Raw genomic sequence first — 23,903 nt, 5'->3', positions numbered from 1 at the left:
TTACATCCAGGAGGTGGTGAGACAACATGTTCTGACCTATAGTCTAACCCACTTGTCCAACAAGATAATGCCATATGAAGCCACAGTTACGTTGGCTCATTTTGAAGATTTCTTGTATTGGTCCCCTGGATCTCCCTATCTATCACCAATAGAACACATCTGCGACATTATGGGAAAAAGATTACTGCGTTTACCTTATCCTCTACAGGCTCTAGCGGCACTTGGACATCTGGTACAAGTTGGCTGGGATGAGATACCCCAAGAGAATGATAAAAAGATAGAGCCGTTTTTAATTTTTATAATAAGCTGTGCCACCTCTGGAAAAACAAATTAACCTACAGAATAACTAGATTAATCTGTGACACTACACATCTGTGGACCTTTTGAACTGAGTTGTATTCAGCCAAAGTACCCAATTTTTCGAATATCACAGATACTTTTCAATTTTTGAACATCAAACCACTAGAAAACGGTGCATTATACGAGAAAATATGAGGAATTCTCTCATTTTACAAAACGTTCAAGTATTCATCAAATAGCGTTCAACTCAGTTTGAATTTTTGGTATTTTCATGGTATGTGACGGAAAAAATGGTATAGAAAAAAAGTGATTTTTTTTCACCTCAAGAATCTACTGCTAAAATATTTGTACAAGTCAAAGACTCACCCTGTATACATCAGTCACTCCTAAGCATATGTCATTGAAATAAATAAAAAGTGGAAATTCTAATACACCATTGAGCAGACATCCTAGTTAAGGAAATCTGTCCAGAATCCAACTCCAGAAATCCCGAAGAATATGGGACAACTTCACCCTCCAATGTCATTTAATTGAAAGGGAATAGGAAGGGAAATGTTTGTAATATATAGTGATAGGTGTCAGAGGGCCGGAAACGAAACCTGGCAGAGGTCTGGCGAGGGTCAGGGCAGCGGCGTTACGTGTTCCAAACTGTTTTGGGCGCTTTGTCGAGAGGTAATGTACTGAGATGCTCGTTTGTAAGTCGTGGAACATCATTTCATGGTGGATGGTCTGTTGGCCGGAGACGGCGAGAAGAGGACCGGATTCCTTTGAGTCCCGAAAACGGATCGTTTCGAGAGGTTGACCGCGTTAACGAAGTAGAAAAACCACCGAAGAAGCCAGGCGGATATCCGTCGATATCACGAATCATCGAGTATTGCACCCGTGAAGGCCTCATGCGGACTTTATCACACTCTTCGACACTGATTCTGATCTTAGAAATCGAAAGGGTTGAGCTCTGTCAGAGCCCTTTCCGGTGGTGGTCAAGCCTGGATCATCCCACATATTTTTGTGGTAGTTCTTCATCCTGCCCTTAGAGCACCCCTCAACAAAAGAGATGGGACCTGATGACTCGAAGTGACACTGCTTTCTTTATTTGACACGCCAATACCTCACTCAGAGTCCTGCAGGACGGAAAAATAGTTTAATTCCGTTTTGTAGTTAGTTTTCATCCTTCCTAAACATCCCATAAACGGAGCCACCATCCAGACTTTATGCCCTAGGTGTATAATACCTAGTTCCAACATTAAATCGTTCTGTTCCTTTTTTTTTTGTTCTTCTTTCATCACATTGTTTTTGACGATAACCAAATTTATCCGGCTTTATAACGTAGATTTGCCTAGTTGTTGGAAATGAATCATTCCTGTATAACTCTGGAGGTACACATGGCAGCAGATTCAGATGAAGTGTCGCCCTGTATCTCTGTTCATACAGAAAAAACAGAGAGTTTCGTGCTGATCATGGTATGCCCTGCAAGTTGCTCAGGGGTGCTTCTTTCACCCTTCTAGTTTTCATCACTTCATCTCGATGAGCCCTAACAAATTCCTCTGCTGTGTTTCCAACATTCGCTCAACTCAGCAAAGGATAATTTTTCCCACACACCATGGTATGACAAACTCTTGAAATACAAACAGTGCAGCTGTTTACTTCGAGTAATATCTTCAGTTGTCGTTGACTTATTTCTCTTCCTAACCTTCCTTCTCCTGATGGACTGCTAGGCTTGTCTACTATCTCATGTTCTATCGATATCCCGGATAATCTGAGCTCTTACAGAGCTCAAATCTCCTTGGTTCCTGATTTTATCATCCTATCAAGTGGGTCTCCACATTGCAATACCTTTATTGTCATGTCCAACTTTCATTGATTGTGTTGGTATTCCCTGTATTCGAGGAAGGTCATCCATTTATTGCTGTATCCCGTTACCGGGAATAAATTTACAAAAATACATAAAAAAAGAACAGACCTATAATTTCTTAGGACTAATTGCGACTGTGTGCTCCTCCTGTGACTGAAGAGACACAACCGTGACCTACTGATCCTTCCACACTCCGGTCATGGATAGTCACCAACTAGAACTGGCCGCTGTATTCTTCTATATTATATTCTATTATAACTGTGCACCACAGACATCCACTGTGACCTGTCTAACGCTAGTTGTTTCCAGTTATGATTGGCATTATTTATTATTTTAGGGATTGATGTAGTGTATCCTTGAACCGCTTATACTAGCCTCCTGGTTTCCGGGATCCCTCTGTCAATTCACCATACAGAGCTATTTTGGGGAGTCTTGTGTCTTGCATCCTCAGAATGTGGCCGCTCCATCTGAGTCGGGCCTTCGTTACTTGAGTCTCAATTGTTGTACAACTCGTGCGTTGCAAGACTTCTGCATTTTAAACTTTGTGGAACCATCTGATGTGCATTATTTGTCTTAGAGGACGTTGTAACGTTTGTTCAAGGTGTTCAATGTGTCGCCTGTAGGGCGTCCAGCTTTCGCTTCCGTAAAGAAGCGTTGAGGACGACTGCTTTGTAAACAGCTGTCTTGGTCTTCATATTTAGGTAGTGATTTTGAAACACTCTGACCTGTAGCTTCCAGAATGTCCGTGATACCGAATTGATACGGTTGTGTATTTCCGTGTCTAGGTTAGCCCTAGTATTTATGAAGCTTCCCAAGTATTTGAACTGATTGACCTGTTCCAGAGTTCCATTCACCAGGCTGATATGTGTTTAAAGGCTTTCTGGCGGACTTACACGGATTTTGGTGTTTTCGATATTGAGTCTAAGGCCTAAAGCTTCGTATATATGTTTATAGGTGTCCAGCATGATCTGTAGATCCTCTGGGCTGCTAGCGATAAGTGCGCAGTCGTCTGCATATTGAAGTTCCGTGATAAACTTTGAACGGGTTTTTGCCCTCAGGGTTTCATGTTGAATAGGCATCCATCAAATCTGAATCTTATTCCAACACCTTACAGGCATAGGTACTTATGTCAGCAATTATCGAGACAGCTATGGCAAAAATATTGAACAGTAAAGGTGCTAACACGTAGCCTTGTTTCATTCCAGAGTTGGTTAAGAAATGGTCGGTATGCTGTAGTTGTTGTTGGTATGAAGGCTTTTACACACTTCTTTCGGGTACTCCAAGGCGTCGCATGATTTTCCATAGCGCTCTCCGATTCACCGAGTCGAAGGTCGCTACTTAAATCGATGTAGGCTGTATAGATTCGAGGAAGGTATACCCTTTGTATCAAAGAGTTAGGATGCAGGGTACGAATCATAGTCATCACCTTCTCTGGATGTGTCAGGGATTCTCTAGTTTTTTTTCCGTTCAATTGTTAAACCAAACCGGTGCACTACCAGTCATAATTCTGATAGTAACCTTCTTCGTTCAATCAACTCCTCGCTTCCGTTCTCTCATTGAGTATTTCATGAAATCCCCTACAATTTTCCATCCAGCCAAAACAACGTATTCGGACATTTGGGCGCTCGACTGGCAAAGTTAAATTGGACTTGTAAATTTCTTATGGGCAATTCGCACACGGCTCTCCAGTTTCCAATTCAATCCGCATCGTTTTCCCGGCTACCAGCGCCGCTGGAAGACGTCTCCGTGTAGCTTTATCCGAGGCCGTATCCGCTCCATCGAAACAAATCTCTTCCTCCTCCCCAGACCGAATACATTACCCACACATTCACTTACTCCATACATCTCGAATGGTTAATCTGATCTTCCTTGCTTTTTATTGGTCTGAATGAACCCCAAGCCTACTTCTACGTGAGATTGGTTTTTTATAGGATCTCGGTTGGGAAGTGAATCCCTAATGACTCTGGAGTTCTGTTGGATCGCGGAGGCTTTGAATAAATTCTTGCGGAGGTGAGTTCTTGAACTGTTGAAAAATGTAAGCTGGGGTATTGACTCACATTTTGTAGACTGGAGAAATCATGAGTTGCATTGAATGGAGTACATGACCTAAAACCATATATTTGAAAAATTACTTTACATATTATATCTACTGATCATACATGAGGTTGGTTTGACCTATTATTACATAGGACTTTTTGGTATCTTGATGTTAGATGGAGAGGAAAGACATTGAGCAGAAAGTGTAGCAGTCGTAGCAATATAAAAATGCTCTTCAAGACTTCTTGGTTTGACCACGGTATTTGTAAACCCATTCTTCGACTGAAATCTTCTTGGTTTTTTACACACATTGGAAGGCTTCAGGTCTTCCTTAGTTGCTGGAGGGTTTCACGTTTCTCCTGACCAGAGAAGAACCCTTAGTTTTTTTTCTAGAATAATTAGTTCAACCAGGCCATCGAATTCCATCTATGAAATGAACGCCCAAAAATAAACAAAACTCCCTTGGATAGCTTTCCGCGTCTTTTCTCTTCAATTTGGAAGAGTGGTCAGTAATGTCGAATAGTAATCTCTGGTTATGGTTCTACCCTTATCCAAAAAATCAATCATGATTACTCCATGGCAATCTCAAAAAACTGAAGCAAGACCTTTTCCAGCAGATTTTTGGACACGAAACTTCTTAGGTCTTGGAGAACCGAGTGCCGCCATTCCATCTATTGTTGCTTTGTTTCTGGATCGTAGAAATGTACCCAAGTCTCATCCATAGTAACAATTCGGTTTAAGAAGTCTACATCGTTTTCAAATCCAGCACAGATCGAACGCGAAGCTTCTACCCTTGTACGCTTTTGGTCAACATACAAACATTTGGGGATCCATTTTGCAGCAATTTTTCTCAGTTCCAAATTGAAATGAACTATATGATGAAGGCGTTCGTATGAGATATTCAGTGCTGCAGATATCCGTTTTAGCCCAATTCAACGGTCTGATAGAATCATGTCATGAACTGCATCGATATTTTCGGGGACTGATACAGAAACTGGCCTTCCCGATCGGGCATCATCTTCAATGGAAAATTTACCTCTTTTGAGGCTTGCACTGCAATTTTTCACAGTCGCATTCGAAGGATATTGATCACCAAGGGTATTAAGCATATCTTCGTAAATCTGCTTACCTCTTAACTCTTTTAAATACAGGTACTTGATGATGGCTTTTTCACAATTTCGGTGGACATCTTCCGTCTTTTAATTTATTGCGTAACTCTGGTTTACTTTTTTGACCTCAAACTTCACACTGACACTTCTAATGAGTTATTGTTCGTTGCTATGGTAATGCAATATGTTTTTTATGCATTGAACTGGTCTAGGCTAACTAGATATCAATTCATCCTCGTACCTACGTTTTTTATAACCGAACCTTGAATTTCCATAACCAGATTATGTAGAAACCTCTTCATCCAGAGTGGAACACGTGAGGCCGACGCAAACTGATATCCACTTCGGAAATTAGGTCTACAACAGACTTCACATTGATCAAGAACGAAACGGAGCACATCCCATTCTGAAGGACAGGCTCTTCCAGGGTATTAGCTTCCATCAACAAATCGTTTCGCCATGTTAGATGAGGGTACGGCAAGCGTTACTGGATTGTCAGCGGCAGGAGTTCGTCGGAGTAACTTTCTGATTGGAGTTGCACGAGAATGTCCGATATGGAACTATTCAAATCAGTCGTTGTTCCCCAGGTTGATTGTCAGAAGGGAGGCTGTGTGTGTTGTGGAGATATGACAGATCCGAATCGGATATTGAGGAAGAAATGCAGTTGGTGGAATAGTATCTGGTTTGAATCGTATTCGCAGAAATTTCAGCCACCTCGGTGCAGCCGTTCGGTCTTGAGGAAGTTTCAACTTCCTTTTTGAGAATTTTTCGAAGGTCAACTTTCGAGTCACGTATCTTCCAGGAAAATTATTATAGTGATACATATTCGGAAAGAGCAACTCTTCTAGTAATGAATCTGAGAATTTCATTCATCTCGGCATCACGGTGCGGTATTGAGGAAGTTTTAACTGACCCCATCGTTTTGGGAATTTTTCGAAGGTGATCTTTCAAATCGCGTATCTTCGAGGAAAGTTATCGTATATCTAAATGTGATACATATTCTGAAAGAGCAACTCTTCTTGTAAGAAATTTCAAGACTCCATTCATCTCGGCGCAACTGTCCGATCTTGACAAAATCTCAAGTGAAATTTGCAATTTTTGAAAAATGCCATTTCCAAAATGAAAATTTAAACGAAGGGAGATAGGCTTTCGAAACTGCTCGTAATAGATTCAACGTGTTCGAAAACCTATATTTTCATAGCAAAATTTCAAATATCTGGCCCTGTTAAGGAGAAAATAATTTTTTTCCACTTTTTATTTTCGAGTTGATTTCGAAGAGCTCTCTGGAGTGCAATTCTCTATTGAATCATCAACTGTTAGGTTTTCTAGAATCTTGAAAACAACTTCAATGCACACCATATTGTAGGACAGTAATAGAACATCCTGATTTTAAGACAGAGTAGCAAATAGGTCATTTTAGGTAGGTCTAACCCCTTGCTCATTTTTTACCCAAAAAATCGAGATTCTCGGAATCGAGCTTTTGTGCTAGGGTGTAAGGATTGGCATTTTTGAATATAGAACCGGAATATTAATTGCATCAGACGAATTTAAGGGGAGATATCACATATTTAAATTTGCAATTTTTGACTCTTATTAGTTTGGCATCTATCCATGACCACATTGATATAGTCATAGTAAATTTTAGGGTTCCTGGATATCTAGAGTCACAGTTACATTCTCAATAGTAGCTTCCTCGATAGAGTCATAGTTTCATATACTATAGTTTCTGGTTTCAACGGTATATGCAGTTCTAGGACCCCCAGTAGTTTTTGAAATGTTTCCATGATTAGGGTTTTTTTTCCTCGTCGTAGAAATGTCACATGGTTCTTAGATGGAAAAACACAACAAATTACAGATTTTTAATCCAGTTGAACTCAAATATGCTGTTACTCTCCCCTTCAGAACTTCCAGAATTTCTACTCAGCACAAATCGCGTAAATCGAATTCGGATCATCGTAAAACGTGGAAATCTAAAGCACGTGATGTTTCGACACCTCTGAAAACCAGTCCGGAAAGGCATTCTTCCCCCGTTACCCTGGAAGCCCGTATTCTTTTTCTAATTTCACGAAATTACTCTATGAAATATTCATAACACTCCAAGAACGGGCAAATGAAAACCTGCCAACGCCAGAGCTCAAAAATATTTCATTACAGCGAAGGTAACTGTAATATGCCACGTCGTCGTGCGCCTCTTCCATAAGGATAAAATGTCTGGCGGATTCTTTTCGTACCGGATCAAGGATTCTGATGTGAGAAATGCCATTCTTCGGGGACTAATTTAATTTTTATGGTTTATGGCTCAGAGACATGCTGTTTCTTAGAAATCAACCGTTTCCTACAAATTTTAGGGAAATATCAACCTTTTATACCAAGATGTATTGATGTCTAGTTAGCCTAGACCAGTTCTATGCTTTTAAAAAATTTTGCGTTACCATAGCAACGAACAATAACTTATTAGAATTGTCAGTGTGAAGTTTGAGGTCGAAAAAGAAAACCACTTTTTATTTTGATATTGAATTTTTGTTTGGTTCTAGAGTAGGCTAAGAATGTTTCAATATATCCTCATGGAGTTTCGATAACGACTAGGTGTCATGGACCTGTCCTTGCTCAGGGTGCAGGCCGTTACTTTTTTGATTTACAGATCTCATTTGTCAAATTTTTCATGCAGTTCAGAAGACATTACTAGTATAGTTTGGTGAAAGTACCCCTATAAGTAAAAACTGAAATTCACCGTAGCTCGTAGGGTTTTAAAATGAATTGTGTAAAACCTTATCTCCGTACCGCCACCTGTTTTTCCTCTCGTCCACATAAAACGTTTCTTCCAAAGCGACGAATCATCATCCAGCAGCTCGTCTATCGATTCCCGAAGTAGCCGAGAAATTGGAATTCCATTCATCGCCCGTCGATATAAAGGAAGATATGGAGAAATTAAGGGAGAGAGAGAAAAAGATATGAGATCGGTATTTCATTAGAGGAGTTGAGTTAAATTTATCAAGTAATGCCACGAGTTGGTGCATTCGGTATTCAAGGCACACCGGGACTATCCCCCAGTTTGTCTACCTTCCGCTGCCAGAACTTCTTCAGTTGGGTTATCGTTCAAAATTCTCCTGCCGAACGTAACTAATTCAAGTTCGAGTTCGGGACCATTGTCTCTCTCTCTCTCTCTTTATACGCCAACTTTCCTGGAAAAGCAATTTCCAGACAGCAGTTTGACACTTCGACAATATGTTTACACAAACAATTTATTTAATAATTCGATCTCCATAAGTTATCGGGCCTTCGGAAATATGATGCTGCTGGAAGTTTTCCTGGATAATTGACGTTCGAAGGAGAGTCCTCCCGGGAGTTTTATACAGGGCGGAAATTGACCTTCGGGGAAGGAAATGAGGTCGAGTTTTCACTCTCGGGTGTTTGGAAGTGGGTGATGGGTTTTCATCAACGAATGTAGGCGACTAAACCCATATGGAGGCACCCAGTTAGTTTTTTATCATAACTTAGATCTTCATTACTAGAGCTGGTGAAAGTTATGGTTTCTGTCTTTCTCCTAGCCATCTAAGGCAACATTATCACTGCCATATACGAGGATATATTGAAAAATTCTAAGCGAACCTGGAAAAAAATGTTTCTTCTAGCTCTGCAAACCAGACCTCCACAACTTTCATTACCTCCTTCTTGCAAGAAAAGTTACGACCTTTTAAACTTTTTTTCAGTTGAGGAAAGAGATGATAGTCGGATGGAGCCAAATCTGGTTAATAAGAGGGGTGTTTTAGTAATTCATACCGTGAATCACGAATTTTTTACATGCCAATATGAGATTTGTGTGCAGGGGCGTTGTGCTGTAAAAACAAAACACCATTGGACAGCTTTCCGCGTCTTTTCTCTTTAATTTTTTCCCGTAGAGTGGTCAGTAATGTAGAATAGTAATCTCCGGTTATTATTCTACCCTTATCCAAAAAATCAATCATGAATACTCCATGGCAATCCCAAAAAACTGAAGCAAGAACTTTTCCAGCAGATTTTTGGACACGAAACTTCTTAGATCTTGGAGAACCAGAGTGTCGCCATTCCATCGATTGTTGCTTTGTTTCTGGATCGTAGAAATGTACCGAAGTCTCATCCATAGTTACAATTCGGTTTAAGAAGTCCACATCGTTTTCAAATCGAGTACAGATCGAACGCGATGCCTCTACCTTTGCACGCTTTTGGTCAACATTCAAACATTTGGGGATGCATTTTGCAGCAATTTTTCTCGTGTCAAAATTGACATGATGTCTAGAGACGTTGCAGGTTCGCTGTAGTAAATGTATCCAATTAAGATGAGAATATGTTGAGTAATAAAATATTTTGAACTGCGAAATTTCTTTTGGTTCTAAAGTAGGCTAAAAATTTTTCAATATATCCTCGTACATTGCTCTACAATGGATGGGGGATCACTCACCTCCATAGACGTAGATGGGTAGGGGCCATCCCCCTTAGAACTCTTGAGCCACACTTCAATGAGCTCGAGGCCCAAGTATCTGTTCCCACGATGGTTCATAACTTCACCCCCCAAACATCTCGCACGCCCCCTTTTAAACTCCAAGCAGATACGGCAACATTTCACAAGGTGATTCCGTTCCGTTCCCGCATAAATCCCGAAGAAAAAACGGGAGAACAGCCCGAGATTGCAGCATCTGCGAAACTTTTACCCCATATGCAAATAGGGGGAGGGTTTCCGTCGGAATAATTTCTTCGCGCTGTGGTCAGTTCCACCGCCGGCAATGTTGAGAAGTGGGAAATGGAATTTGAATACAAACTCTCCGCGAAAATAACATCCCAGTAACATGTGGCTTACATATGTAAAATAGATGCGGGGAGCTGCATGTTCGGACAGCTGCAACCCCTGTCCGTAGTTGCTTTGGAAATTGTGCGCGAGCGAGAAAAAGGATTCTGGAGTGGATGACCGGATATCCGATAACTGTGTACGACGAGCTTGTTGAAATAAGTTGGCCGAGTGTGGCAGATTCAATAGGGATGGGTCTTGTTATGAGGCTATGTTGTCATACTTAACATTTGAAACGTCAATGATTAAACATTGATATTTTCAATCTATTGAAGTAAAAATTGATGAGATGAATAGTTTTGAAGAAATTTTCAGTCAACTGAGCTCTATTAACAATGGCCTACGAATTCAATTAAATACGTAAATTATGAAGCAAAGGGTAAACCAACTAAATAAGTCTATCTGAAATGAAGACGACAATCCAAAGAGAGGCTGAAACATATAAATAAAAACTGTACACTGGGATTATTGTCCCTCATCAGTACAGTGGAGTGTTACACATCTCAATCGGAGGATGGTGTTTTTATGCGGAACCGAATACTCGGTCTTCATCAGTGAATAAATGAAGGTTGACTTAACTGTTTCCAAGTTCCAAGAGATATATTCATAATTTCAACTCTTCATTTTGAGGCAGAGGTACTTCGCAACTCTTCGAATATATGTTCTTATCAGCAAGAAATTGCCAGAGACCACGTTCATTTCCACGATAACCCAATTTTCATCTACCTCCGTCTTCATGAATCGATGGAGCGGCTGCAAGTTGGGGATTTCGTTACTCTAAGTAGTTTGTCCAATAGCCAAACTATTCACTGTGATTATTTGATTAATGACGGTCATAAAGCAAGAACCCTGTGTACTCACGTGAAATATAAGCGGCTGGGCCGTTTGAAGAGCGGAGTTCTGATTAGATGGTTACTTAGCAGGCTCGAAAATTAGCTAAAATGAGACGTTGTAGGATATGTTGGAATCTGTATTTTGACCTGAGTATGGGAACCATGAAAATATCGGAGCGATCAGAAAATGAGATCTTTTTGGAGAGCAAAGACCTACCAGAAGCTATGGAATGAATGTATCACTATTGAAGTAGAGTATATTGACGAATGAAGTTTGTCCTGAGTTGAACTGGAGACATAATTAAGTGATGTGTTATCCAGTTTTTTCCTTTGGAGTTTTCGTTATCACTTCGTGGGTATTAAGCAAGCTCCAGGCACTTGCACGTATGTTCGGGAGGTTTCTATTCACAGAGCCTGAAATTTCATCTGCTGATCGATTCATTCGATGCACTAAATAGTGCTCAGAGTGCTTCTTGTGTAGGAAGACAGAAATTCTTCGAGTCTTTCACTTGTGTGATTTTCTCTAGAGGATTTTTCAGTTCATCAACTACCATTGCTGGTTAGCAGTCCTAAAATGGTTTTTCGAAGACTACAGAAATGCTCAGGTCCAACAGGTTCAACATTTATCTGCCTTTTCATGAGCCAAGATGCCACGGTAGCCTGGCTACTCTATTTCCTCAGCCAAACAATATCAATTTTCGAGTAGATATCATCAGAACTGCTTTTGCAACGTGGCTGTGCTCCTTCTAGAATATTTTGCTCCAGAATTTCCCACAGACTCATTCCTTCCCTTATCCTGTGCCGTTCCAAAACACAGTTATCGCAGAAAAATCTCTGCCTTCGAAATAGGCACTCTTGCACCTTGTTTGGGACCCTTTCTGATCGATTCCCGATGGATATAATCTTGGTTTATGCTCAATTCGATAAGCACCAGAAAATGTCGGCATATCTACGGGTGTTTATTCGAAAACGTTAGACGATAAGCGCGCTCAGCACCGAGGAACAGCAGCGTCTCTAAACGTTTTTTTTTTTCAACGCGCGTGCTCGTTTAGATAACGAGACTGGATGTGAAATGTACTTCCGGCGACGGAAGGAAGGCGACAGTGGCGTATTGGTGGGGTGATTTCGAAAAACTAGATGTGGGATGGAGTTTTAGACCAATTTTACTCTTGAAACTTGGACTTTGGGGAAATCACCCGAGAGTTTTTTGACAAAGAGTTCATGACTGATTAGATTTTCTAGAAAAAACGGTTTCAGGAGAGGAAGATACTGAGAGAAAAACATTCTTTCTGGGAGAGATCATTCCAAACTTTCTTTCAGGACTAAGAGTGCGAGATACAAAAAGTATCTGGATCTTGGTGAAAATATGGTTCACCTCCTCACTAGGTTCGTTAAACTAAGGCCATTGCCTCAAAGGAGCAGCCAAGAGAAATATATTCTTACAGAAACTGACAAGTACAGGACTAGCTCATAGGTAGATAATACGATACCACCGCTGAACCATGTACTATTTACAACCTTGGCATAATGCCTCTCGCCTAAACTCTAATTTGCTATAAACACCACTCGAAAGCAGTCGAGATGATTCTATGATCGATCCACAGTGTGTTTAAGAAGCTGATAGCCTCAAGGTCCATATCTGGATAAATTTGTAGCACATTAGATTACAATTTTCATTTTGTGGAGTGCAACCTGAGGAGAAATCTTACTCTCATAGTCAGCAGAGGCAGATTTTCGATTTATTTCAAAATCCAGTTCCTCGCGCGCCACTGCGAGAAGGTCCTTCGAGATGTTATCCTTGGCGTCAGTTTCGCCGCAACTGGAAATGAGATGTTGATGTTATCGATAACGAATACATCCCGCATTTCGTTCCCTTTCAATTCGGCAATATAGATTTTCATTGAATCCCTACCGATACCCCTCGTCCCAAGTTGCCCTGTGTAAAACCATGGTTTCTCCTGTTTACCGAGACCGGGGTTTCGTCTTAATGGGATTTTTTCAGCGGATGCCTGGTTGACATAGCGCTGCTGCGAGTGGAAGCAGCCAACAAGACGTTAAAAAGCTGCCTCATATGATTTTCACGAATTTCTTCAACCACTGCGATTGAATATCATGATATTTGAATTCTTATATTTCGTTCAGGTCGGCAAAACATATTTTGGTTGAATCCCAAGCGCCCGACTAAGTATTGATGAATATAATAGGTGAGTTGCCAGTACATTAGTGCACTCACCCCGGACGTACATGGGATTGAATCAAATGTATTGAATATCTCGCTTCCTAAGTAACCAGGAACTGAATTCGGTATTTTTATTCATATCATTGAGTTTTCTTCGGCATTTCCCTAACATGTTCGATCATATGATATGAGAGTTAGTTGCTTTGATAGTAGCTAGGCTAAAATAATGAATCGTTATCTCACATCTAAGATGAGTTTATTCTCAGTAGCATCTTCTAATATCATCTGACAATTTGGGAGGTGGAATTCCTTTCTCGGTCTTTCTTTCCACCCATCTTTGTTGAAGGTAGTCGAAGGTTAACTTTTCTATAAAATGTGATGATTTATAATTCGATTTCATTGAATGTGAACCAGTTCACTTTCGAACCCAGTCCAGGATTCATCAGGAATTCCACAATACCGAAGCACAACATCGAAATTACCCAATTTCAAAAGCACAGTCTCATCTCTGCATCCACGAATAGAGGACAAGCACAAACCAGCGAAGACAGACCCGTCTGAGACGTCGCACCTATTTGCCATTCAACAGGAACAGCCGAAAACATAAACATCAACGGGCACGGAGGTTCAAGAATCAATTTGGCACATCCGTTCGTCAATGTCCTCCCCCGAACACCCGCGCGGAGCGGGGGCAGCAAAGCCGCAAAGTGAGACACCATTTGCGGAATAAGCGTGCCCCTAAAACATCCCCCCCGCTTCGGCACGCCCTAAATTATGGCCAGATCATCTTTTCGGGGTAGTCCGATCCTGAAAGTAATCTGCCTGAAAGCAGCTTAAATCAAGTGGAACTGTAGCCAGCCTGAAGGATTCAGACCGTTTTCGTGGAGTCCTGGCCCCCTCCCATATACAAATAGCCTAATTTAAATTGAGTCCTTAAACCTTCACCTCCGGCTCTCTTCGGGCAACTGGAAAAAAGCCCATAAATTAGCGAACGTCGAGGTTCTGTTTCTCGCGTATTTTGAGGCCTCGGAGTTTGGATGATTTAGTTAGAAAAACGAAGTTGGAAGAAATGGAAAGTATGAGTTTTGGATTCACACAGGGTAGTCACTAAAATTGCGAGAAAATGCAGGAGGAGTTCTCCTGTCCAGAAATGTTACCTGGAATTAATCTACAAAAAGACATAAAAAAGAACAGACTTATAATTTCTTGGGGCTAATTGCGACTGTGTGCCCTCCTGTGACTAAAGAGACCCAACCGTGACCTACAGATTCTTCCACTCTCCGGGCATGGATAGTCACCAACCAGATCTGGCTGCCGCTGAATTCTTCTCGAGTCTCCATTATACGCTAGTTGTTCCCAGTTATGATTGGCATTAATTGATTTTAGGGATTGATATAGTGTATCCTTAAACCGCTTATACTGGCCTCCTGGTTTCCGGGCTCCCTCTGCCAATTCGCCATACAGAGCTATTTTGGGGAGTCTTGTGTCTTGCATCCTCAGAATGTGGCCGCTCCATCTGAGTCGGGCCCTCGTTACTTGAGTCTCAATTGTTGTACAACTCGCGCGTTGCAAGACTTCTGCATTCGAAACTTTGTGGAACCATCTGATGTGCATTATCTGTCTTAGATGACGTTGTTGCGTTTGTTCAAGCTGTTTAATATGTCGCCTGTAGGACGTCCAGCTTTCGCTTCCGTAAAGAAGCGTTGGGAGGACGACTGCTTTGTAAACAGCTGTCTTGGTCTTCAGATTGAGGTCGTGATTTTGAAATACTCTGTCCTTTAGCTTCCAGAATGCCCGTTATGCCGAATTGATACGGTTGTGTATTTCCGTGTCTAGGTTAGCCCTAGTATTTATGAAGCTTCCCAAGTATTTGAACTTCTCAACCTGTTCTAGGGTTTCATTCTTCAGGCTGATATGTGTTTGAAGGCTTTCTGGGGGACTTACTAGGATTTTGGTTTTGTCGATATTGAATCTAAGGCCTAAAGCTTCGTATATATGTTTATAGGGGTCCAATAAAAACACTCATTTTGAGATATGGAGTATCAAATCCAGAGTATCAATCCAGAGTACTCTGAATGACAAAGATATAGCAATGTGTGCCTTTGTGGATATTCCTAGGGCATTTGATAACAAATGTGTAGGTCGAAGAGGGACATAAAGACGAAGAGTGAACAAAACTATTATCAAATGGATGTTTGAGATCTTAACGACGAGAATAGCTGAGATACAGGTGGTTAACCAGAACACCTCTATTGAAGCCACTAGCTGAACACCCCAAGGGGCAATTATATCAATCTTTCTATGGAGCTTAGCAGTAGATGAACTGCTACACAGGCTTAAGAACCTTGGCTAACGAAATATTTTAAGTATCATGGGGAAAATTCGAAAGCAGCAAATGATATTTAACCCAGGAAAGGAAACTTCCACCTATAAAATCCATCTTTATGGAGGCATCGAAGGACTATACATCTGGGCACAACCCTACATAGTGAGCTTCTATGGAATGAACATACATATTAAGATCGCTGCCAGTAATGCAATAAAGGCAACATGGCTTGCAGAAATCTGGTGAAACTTGGGTATGTAGGCCAAAATTACTGCGATAGAAACACATCATGTTTGTGAGAATAGTATTCATTTATGAGGTAATAGTCCCCAAAGCAGGGAAATCAGTAGAATACGAGGAAACCCTTCGAAAGAATACAGAGAAATAATAAAGATAACTAAATAACTTAAAATGACTGATTTTAGGGGGGAAATTAAGGAGTGTCATTTCCACTTTTGCTAATTATGAATTCTAATAAGTTGACAGCCTTTTCAATACCAATTCAATACTGAAATGCTTCCGCTATCAGTCAATTTAAAGAGCTATACGCCCTCCCAACAATAAAATTTCATTTTTCATCTCATATTTACCGTATAAAGCACCCAAAGGAGGCTCTAATACACATCCAATCTGCATCAATCATCTCCGTCTGTGTTGATGTCAAAAGTCAGCCATCTCCCGGATTCAATCCGAGCAACCCAGAGGACGTTTCAATAAATCACGCCGACATAACGAAGAGAGGATCGCAATCCCCCGGAGAGAATGAAAAATTTCGACAGTTTCATAATCAAAGACCGAATTAAAAATTTTAAATTGAATACAACGTCAGGAGGACTTATAAAATGTTCCGAATGGGGACATATTTTAAATCTGTTCTGTCAGACGCCAGGGCTGAATCGGGCCCCGAGTTAACTAGTGAATTTACAGTCTCACCCCCGACGGCAGGGGTGTCTAAATAGCTCGTTAAGACGCTGCCTTGCCTACTTTCTTCTGAAATGTAGTGCTTCAGCTCTCCTGCCCCTTTTATACACTTTACGATATTGCGGTCGTCCGTCTTTATTTTCGGGAAATATCCGCACGACGCCATCGATTTTCGACCTTGGGGGCAGAAGGGGCGACTTCAGTCGTGAACCATAAGAAAAAACAGTTTATCATTGTATAGATTTTCGTGGAGAAGAACCATTAGAAATAGTGATGCCCAATGTCTTCAGTGAATAAGTTAGTATCGACTAAAAACTGTACGACGATTTATTGACATCTAGTTAGCCTAGACCCTAGACCTAGTTCCATGCTTAAAAAAAATATTCCGTTACCATAGAAACGAACAATAACTCATCAGAAGTGTCAGTGTGAAGTTTGAGGTCAAAAAGGTAAACCAGAGTTACGCAATGAATTAAAAGAAAGAAGATGTCCACCGAAATTGTGGATTTTTTTTATGCATGGAACTGGTCTAGGCTAACTAGATATTGATACATCCTCGTATGGAGCAGAATGCTTTAGTTTTCCACTTTGAAAAACCATCTATTTTAATACCTCGGATCTATAGGGTGAATCTTTGACTAAAAACTGTCAACTCGTCATCGCCTTCCAAAGGCTGTGTCTTGGAAGGGATGTCGATTTCGAAAAAAAATTATAGGAACTACCTGCTTATTTTAATCGAGGAATAATCTTTCTAAGTTCCTGGCATTTGTTTACAGACACTTTGTAGATACTTTGTACATGTCGTATGATGCTCAAAGTGTAGCTAAGCTGGTCAAAAAATCACCCCTGCCAGACCCCAATATCCCGTAAGCAAACAGGGGGGTAATGAACCGAACTCCGAACACATTCCGACGAGGGTGAATAATTCAACCTGTCGGGAAAACTCTCTAGCCATAACCCAACTTTTCCGATAACTAGACCCATTAAATCGCTCTAAATTTCGCGCACAGATCGTTTCCGGCCCATCTTGTACATCGACACCCCGAATGTGCATTTAGCATGAACCGTCCCACCCTCCTTGGCGTCGAAGGGATTATCAATCAATTGTGCGGTTGACACCGAATACGTGTGACATTAATGTTGCACAATATTTGCTCTATCCTAAATAGGATAGTCGTTCGGATGAGGGAGGGATTGATATTCGGTTTTGTGAGTTTTGATCAACTGCTATTATAGGCTTTGTTGGTAGGTATCTTGTTGCCAGAATAGGCACTGATGATTATTGATTGTACGTGGTTTTATCATAAGTATGGAATTTCAGGATTATCAATCAAATTGTCAGGGCAAAACCAATTTAAATAAACATCTATTTGGTCCAGATCTTAAAAAAAAATATAACCACGTATTCTACGTCAAAAATGAGCCCTAGTTTGTCGTACAAACCTATGTCGAGAAAGGCTTCCTTTCCGAGATACAAGGTGTCGGATCTGTTAGACGTTCAAGTGGATTAGGAGAATATATATTATATCTAATTAGCCTAGACCAGTTCCATGCATAGAAAACATATTGCGTTACCATAGCAACGAACAATAACTCATTAGAAGTGTCAGTGTGAAGTTTGAGGTCAATAAAGTAAACCAGAGTTGCACAATAAATTAAAAGAAAGAAGATTTCCACCGAAATTGTGAAAATCGAAAAATTAAAAGGGTTTAGAGGTAAGCAGATTTACGAAGATATGCTTAATACCCTTTGTGATCAATGTCCTTCGTATGTGACCGTGAAAAATTGGACTGCAAGCTTCAAAATAGGTAAATTTTCTATTGAAGATGATGACCGATCGGGAAGGCCAGTTTCTGTATCAGTCCCTGAAAATATCGATGCAGTTCATGGCATGATTTTATCAGACCGTCGAATTGGGCTAAAACGGTTATCTGAAGCACTGAATATTTCATACGAACGCGTTCATCATATAGTTCACGTCAATTTGGACATGAGAAAAATTGCTGAAAAATGGATCCCCAAATGTTTGAATGTTGACCAAAAGCGTGCAAGGGTAGAAGCATCGCGTTCGATCTGTGCTCCATTTGAAAACGATGTAGACTTCCTGAACTGAATTGTTGCTATGGATGAGACTTGGGTACATTTCTAAGATCCAAAAACAAAGCAAAAATCGATGGAATGGCGACACTCTGGTTCTCCAAGACCTGAGAAGTTTTGTGTCCAAAAATCTGCTGGAAAAGTTCTTGCTTCAGTTTTTTGGAATTGCCATGGAGTATAATCATGATTGATTTTTTGGATAAGGGTAGAACAATAGCCGGAGATTACTATTCGACATTACTGACCAATCTACGGAAAAAAATCAAAGAGAAAAGACGCGGAGAAATGCCCAAAGGTGTTTTGCTTTTGCAGGACAACGCCCTGCATACAAATATCATGTTGCCATGCAAAAAATTCGTAAATATTCAGTCTCGATGCAGTACGAACGCCACTGGTGGAATAAAAAAAACTTCTCTCTGCTCTGCTTTTTTCGAATATCCTATCAGGATATTCAAGGAGTTATTCATCAATTTTTCTAGACTTGACCTGAAAATTGAATCCATTCACATAAACAGGCTGAACAGAACAGTCAACTCATCGAATCGTCGACACCTATGCCTCACCCCTGCTCACGTCCCGCTCCAACGTAGCCCACTGGAGCCTAATGAAAAAACGACGAATACATTTCCTGATTCGTTTCACTTCCGGCTGAAAACTTCACGCCCAAGCAAAAAATATCCTGTTACGATAGTGGAGACGTTCGTGCGAATCCCCGGGGGCGACTCCGAACCCATCTAATCCTCGCATACACAGAATGGAGACGGAGAAATCAAATAAAAAGAACTCCCAATTCAATAATTCGATGGGGGCCATAAAAGATATCGGCGACACTGCCTAGGAGGGCGCTAACAAGAGCAGAGAGGTCTCCCGATAAATAACAATAAATTTCACGATGCCTCGACGTGTTCAGGAGCATCTTCCGAATGCAGCATCTTCCGATCTGTCGTAGTCGACTGATTTGCCACAGAACAGACCCATACTTGACTTACTTGACTTACTTTATGTGATTTGCTTCATATGGTGCAGGGCCTCGCCAGCAATCGGGACAAAAACTCCTGACAAACTCGAGTTGGGCAACCCAACATTCACGACTGAACAGCGACAATGTCTTGTGAGGAGGCGTTACTTCTACCGAGATCCAAATACTTCTTGGAGTTTCACAACACCGAAGGCATTTTTGGGAACGGTCCATACCAGAATGATTCCTCCATACTGACCAGGAAGCCACAAAAGATCGATCTGCAGATAAAAAACTTGTAGCAGCGAGCCAGTAGATGTCAAGGTGGATGTGAAATGCAACCATTCAAACAATCTGAATCTTAAAATATCAAGCTCTATACCAGAAGTATTACTGGAATTACCATATAATCTACTCAGAGTTTTGTATAATCAAATGGTCAAATACGATCTTGTAATTTCGAATATATGTACATAATTCCATTCTCAAGAACTCAACTTGAATATCGACTGGAAAACATATTGGTATAGCTACACAATCGAATCTTTCAATAGCTGCGGGACCAATCCAAACAGTCCATATTCTCCCTCCAATAATAAATTCATCTTCTCCTCACTCCAATATTTCCCTGGTACTTCACCCATTCTTCGTGTCCATTCGACTGTACGAAACTAACAACGGAATTGTAACTAACAATAACTGTCACTACACGCCTCGCTGGATAGATTCGTAAATCAATATTGTCTGTAATGTCAGTAATAGGGCCACGATTTAGCCCATAACAATGCGTCATAAGCTATGACATGTAGTGAGTGGGCTTCGTCGAAGCAGCTGATCGATTCCCTTCGAAAATATTGCGATGTCTTGATATCTTCCAGTCCTTCACTATATAATTCAGACTCCTGACATTTCGACGTATAGGTTGAATAGGGTGTAGGTGATATTATTAATATAGTTATACTAGCTTTTAGCGTTGTATTGAGTATTCATGAAGAGGAAATTGCCTGAAACAGTGAAAAAAAACCTTTGCTGTGTTACAATAGGATATTTGAATATACACTGCTCAAGAATTCAAGGAGATAATCGATAGAAACAAATCATCAGTATTTCTGCATATACATTGATCAAAAAAATTAACGCACATTATGGAAATCTCAAATTTATTCTACAACTGAAGGTGTTCTCAATGATAATTATTTTTATCAGAATTATGCATGCATATGTTATCCACTTTCAACGATTTTCTTCAATACAGATCTTTTTTCCCAGCAGGAATAAAAAAAGATGATATTATCAGATTTTGAATGTATTGGCTCCATTCTAAAATCAGTTGTTCTCGATCAATTCTAGTGATCAATAGTTAAATCGTTTGATTTTCTACACTCGATCGCTATGCAACGCGAAACACGCAATTTGACCCAAGAGGAATGTGCCCAAGCGGTAGTTTTGCGATAAGAAGGGTGGACATACACAAGAATTGCAGAAAGGTTTGGTGTTTCCCATACAAGTGTGTCCAGAATGTCGCAGCGATTCAGGGAGACAGGTATGAATGTCCGAGGACCAGGACAGGGTAGACCACGGGTAACAACTGCCATTCAAGAACGTTACTTGAGAGTTTCTTCGTTGAGACAACGGTTTGCAACCTCTCGCCTCCTTCAAATTCAGCTTGAGCAAACTCATGAGGTGCAAATTAGCACTCAGACAATAAGAAATCGCCTCAGAGAATATGATTTAAGGCCTCGTGTCGCGGCAAGAGGCCCAGCTCTTACCCCAGCCCATCGAAGGGCGCGTTTGGATTTTGCGAGAGAGTATATCCATTGGGAAGAGGCCGATTGGGAAAGAATTCTCTTCACAGATGAGTCCAGATTCTGCCTCTACCATTGTGATCGACGTTCCCTTGTATACAGACGTCCACATGAAATATATGCTCAGTGCAATTTCCTGAATACTACTGGTTTCGGAGGAGGATCGATTATGGTATGGGGTGGAATATCTTTGACTGCTCGCACAGACCTATGGGTCGTTGATAATGGAGCTATGAATGCTGATAAGTATATAAGGAACATTCTTGAAGAGCATGTAGTGCCATTTGCCCCATACATTGGTGAAAATTTCATTTTTATGGACGATAATGCCAGACCCCGTCGTGCGCGTATCGTTCAGGAGTACCTTGAAGAGGTCTCTCGAATGGAATGGCCAGCAAGAAGTCCAGATCTCAATCCGATTGAGCAGGTTTGGGACAAACTCAATAGAAGGCTGAGAAGTTTAGAAAATCATCCAGCTACTCTTAATGACTAAGGAATCCAACTCGGAGAAATCTGGGAAGGATTAGATCAGAACATTTTAAGATCACTCATTTTGAGTATGAACAGTCGTTGCCGAGCTGCAATTAACGCAAGAGGTGGAAATACCAAGTATTAAATCACTTATCAGCATTTCAGTATTTTGAAAATTGTTCATTTCTCTTCTTTCACATAAGATTCGGTGAAATCCTGAATTTTTCTTTCATTTAATGTGTCCTGTTTCGTTCAAAACCTTCCCGAGAGAACATAAAAAATATATTATAATGTCAATGTAGAGTTAACTTTCATTGAAATTGAGATTTTCAGAATGTGCGTTAATTTTTTTGCGCAGTGTAAGTTTTTGTGATGCACCCACACAAAATATGGTCCTCATGATAGCTAATGGCTTGATTGAAGAATAGGTGCATGATGTCGAATAAGCAGGCCTTCGGGTATAAATTTTCTACATTATCTACATATCGAAACCTACTGGCAACTACCTCGGCGATGCCATGTGAGTCGAATAAGTGCCAATTCCAGACAGAGCAACATCAGATGGAAGCCAAGTCGGATCGAATTTATAGAAGCGTATAATTTACAGCCTGCCCCTCGAAATATGGCCGCATCTCGCCCTTATTCTTGAACAAATCCACACGTCCACGGTATTAAACAAAATTTGATGCAGAAGTGGCTTGTTTAACATGCGACGTGTCCCACCTTTACGAGGGCACTACAGAATTTTATGGATTTCTTGAAATATGCCGAAGATTGATGGTGCGGCAAATTACCGAACATTTCCTGTATACTCCGGTGTTTCCCTTCTAAGGACTCGACAAATAAACTTTATTCGTGCAGTTTGTCTAATAACTCCCACTTATATTTTTATTACTGACGATTTGCATATTTAACTTGTTGTTGTTGCGGTATTTTGTTGCCTTACGAGGATTAAAATGTTTTCTAGTTGAATATTTATGGTCAATAGGAAGCAGAAGAATTTTTCTGTTCATATACAGTGCTAGTTTTTGATTCGTACAAATATTTCAACAGTAGATTCTTGAGGTCAAAAGAAACACTTCGGCCCTGATATAAAGATAAAGCTATTTCAAGTTTTCATAATGAGCTGTGTTACCACTGGAGAAATGAAATTACCTTCAGAATAACTAGCTAAATCTGTGATACTACACATCTGTGGATCTTTTAAGAGTTGCATTCGGTCAAAGTACCCAATTTTTCGAATTTCACAGATATTTTTCATTTTTGAGAAATACATACTTTTATTTCACAAAACATTCAAATATTCATTAGATAACGTCCCACTTAGTTTCAAGAGTTGAGTTCTTTGAATTTTTGGTATTTTTATGGTACATAGTGGTCATAATGAGAAAACTGGAAGACGTGGGTGATATCTTGTATTCGAAAGAGATTCACCAAATGAATGAAAAACTATATCCCAAAATTTATTTCATTCGATAAAACCGTTTGTGAGATAAAACGAGAAATCATATTTTTTATGGTTTTTCAACACCCTGTATCTTTCAAGCGGGGCCGATTAGGAAAAAATGGAAAAGGAAAAGAGAGATTCTTCTGACCTCGAGAATTTACTGTTAAAATATTTGTACGAGTGGAAGACTCGCCATGTATACTATCAAACCCTATAACTATAACCTAACTCTGTAAAATATGTGTATAGCTACTATACGTAGATCAATGGTCAACGATCGCAATAATTTCGTCCAAAATGTTTGCTCAAGAATCCTTTCATATTTTCATTCGAATCGAGCTGATGAAAAAGTATTTCTCAATCATCACCAATGGACAAATATCATTACCTCTTAGTGATTTAGGTATTTTTTCTGTCATTTCAAAGACTTCGAGTAGAATATCGATATTGAAGAAATTATTACCTACCTGAAATTCCATCGTAAGTCCACCATTCTTGCCAATTGTCACATCCAACTGAAAAAAAAAACATATTTATATCAATAAATTGATTCACTATACGATACGAAAGGGAAAAACGTTTCACCATAAATGCATCATATCATGAGTTTATTCACTCCAAACAATACAGCCAATAGCTACCTTTTTTCGTATTTTTATTTATTGAGTTTTTCTTAAAAACTGTTCTAGAAATATTTGTCTGTCTGTCCAGAGCATTGAACTCTAAAAGAACTGGAATGGCATCTC

At 40.2% G+C, this 23,903-nt stretch overlaps 1 protein-coding gene across 1 annotated transcript in view; it reads right to left on the bottom strand.

The window, feature by feature from the left end:
• The window catches only part of LOC123310440 (carbonic anhydrase-related protein 10), a 105,593-nt gene extending 81,905 nt beyond the window's left edge, over positions 1-23,688 (bottom strand). The window contains exon 1 of the mRNA XM_044893907.1: positions 23,625-23,688. Within this exon, the coding sequence (XP_044749842.1) occupies positions 23,625-23,688 (64 nt within the window). The remainder of the gene's footprint in view (positions 1-23,624) is intronic.
• Between the last annotated feature and the right edge of the window lie 215 nt (positions 23,689-23,903).

This window comes from Coccinella septempunctata, chromosome 3, assembly GCF_907165205.1.
Source record: "Coccinella septempunctata chromosome 3, icCocSept1.1, whole genome shotgun sequence".
NCBI classification, from domain to species: Eukaryota; Metazoa; Arthropoda; class Insecta; order Coleoptera; family Coccinellidae; genus Coccinella; species Coccinella septempunctata.
This window is presented reverse-complemented; position numbering and strand designations above follow the sequence as displayed.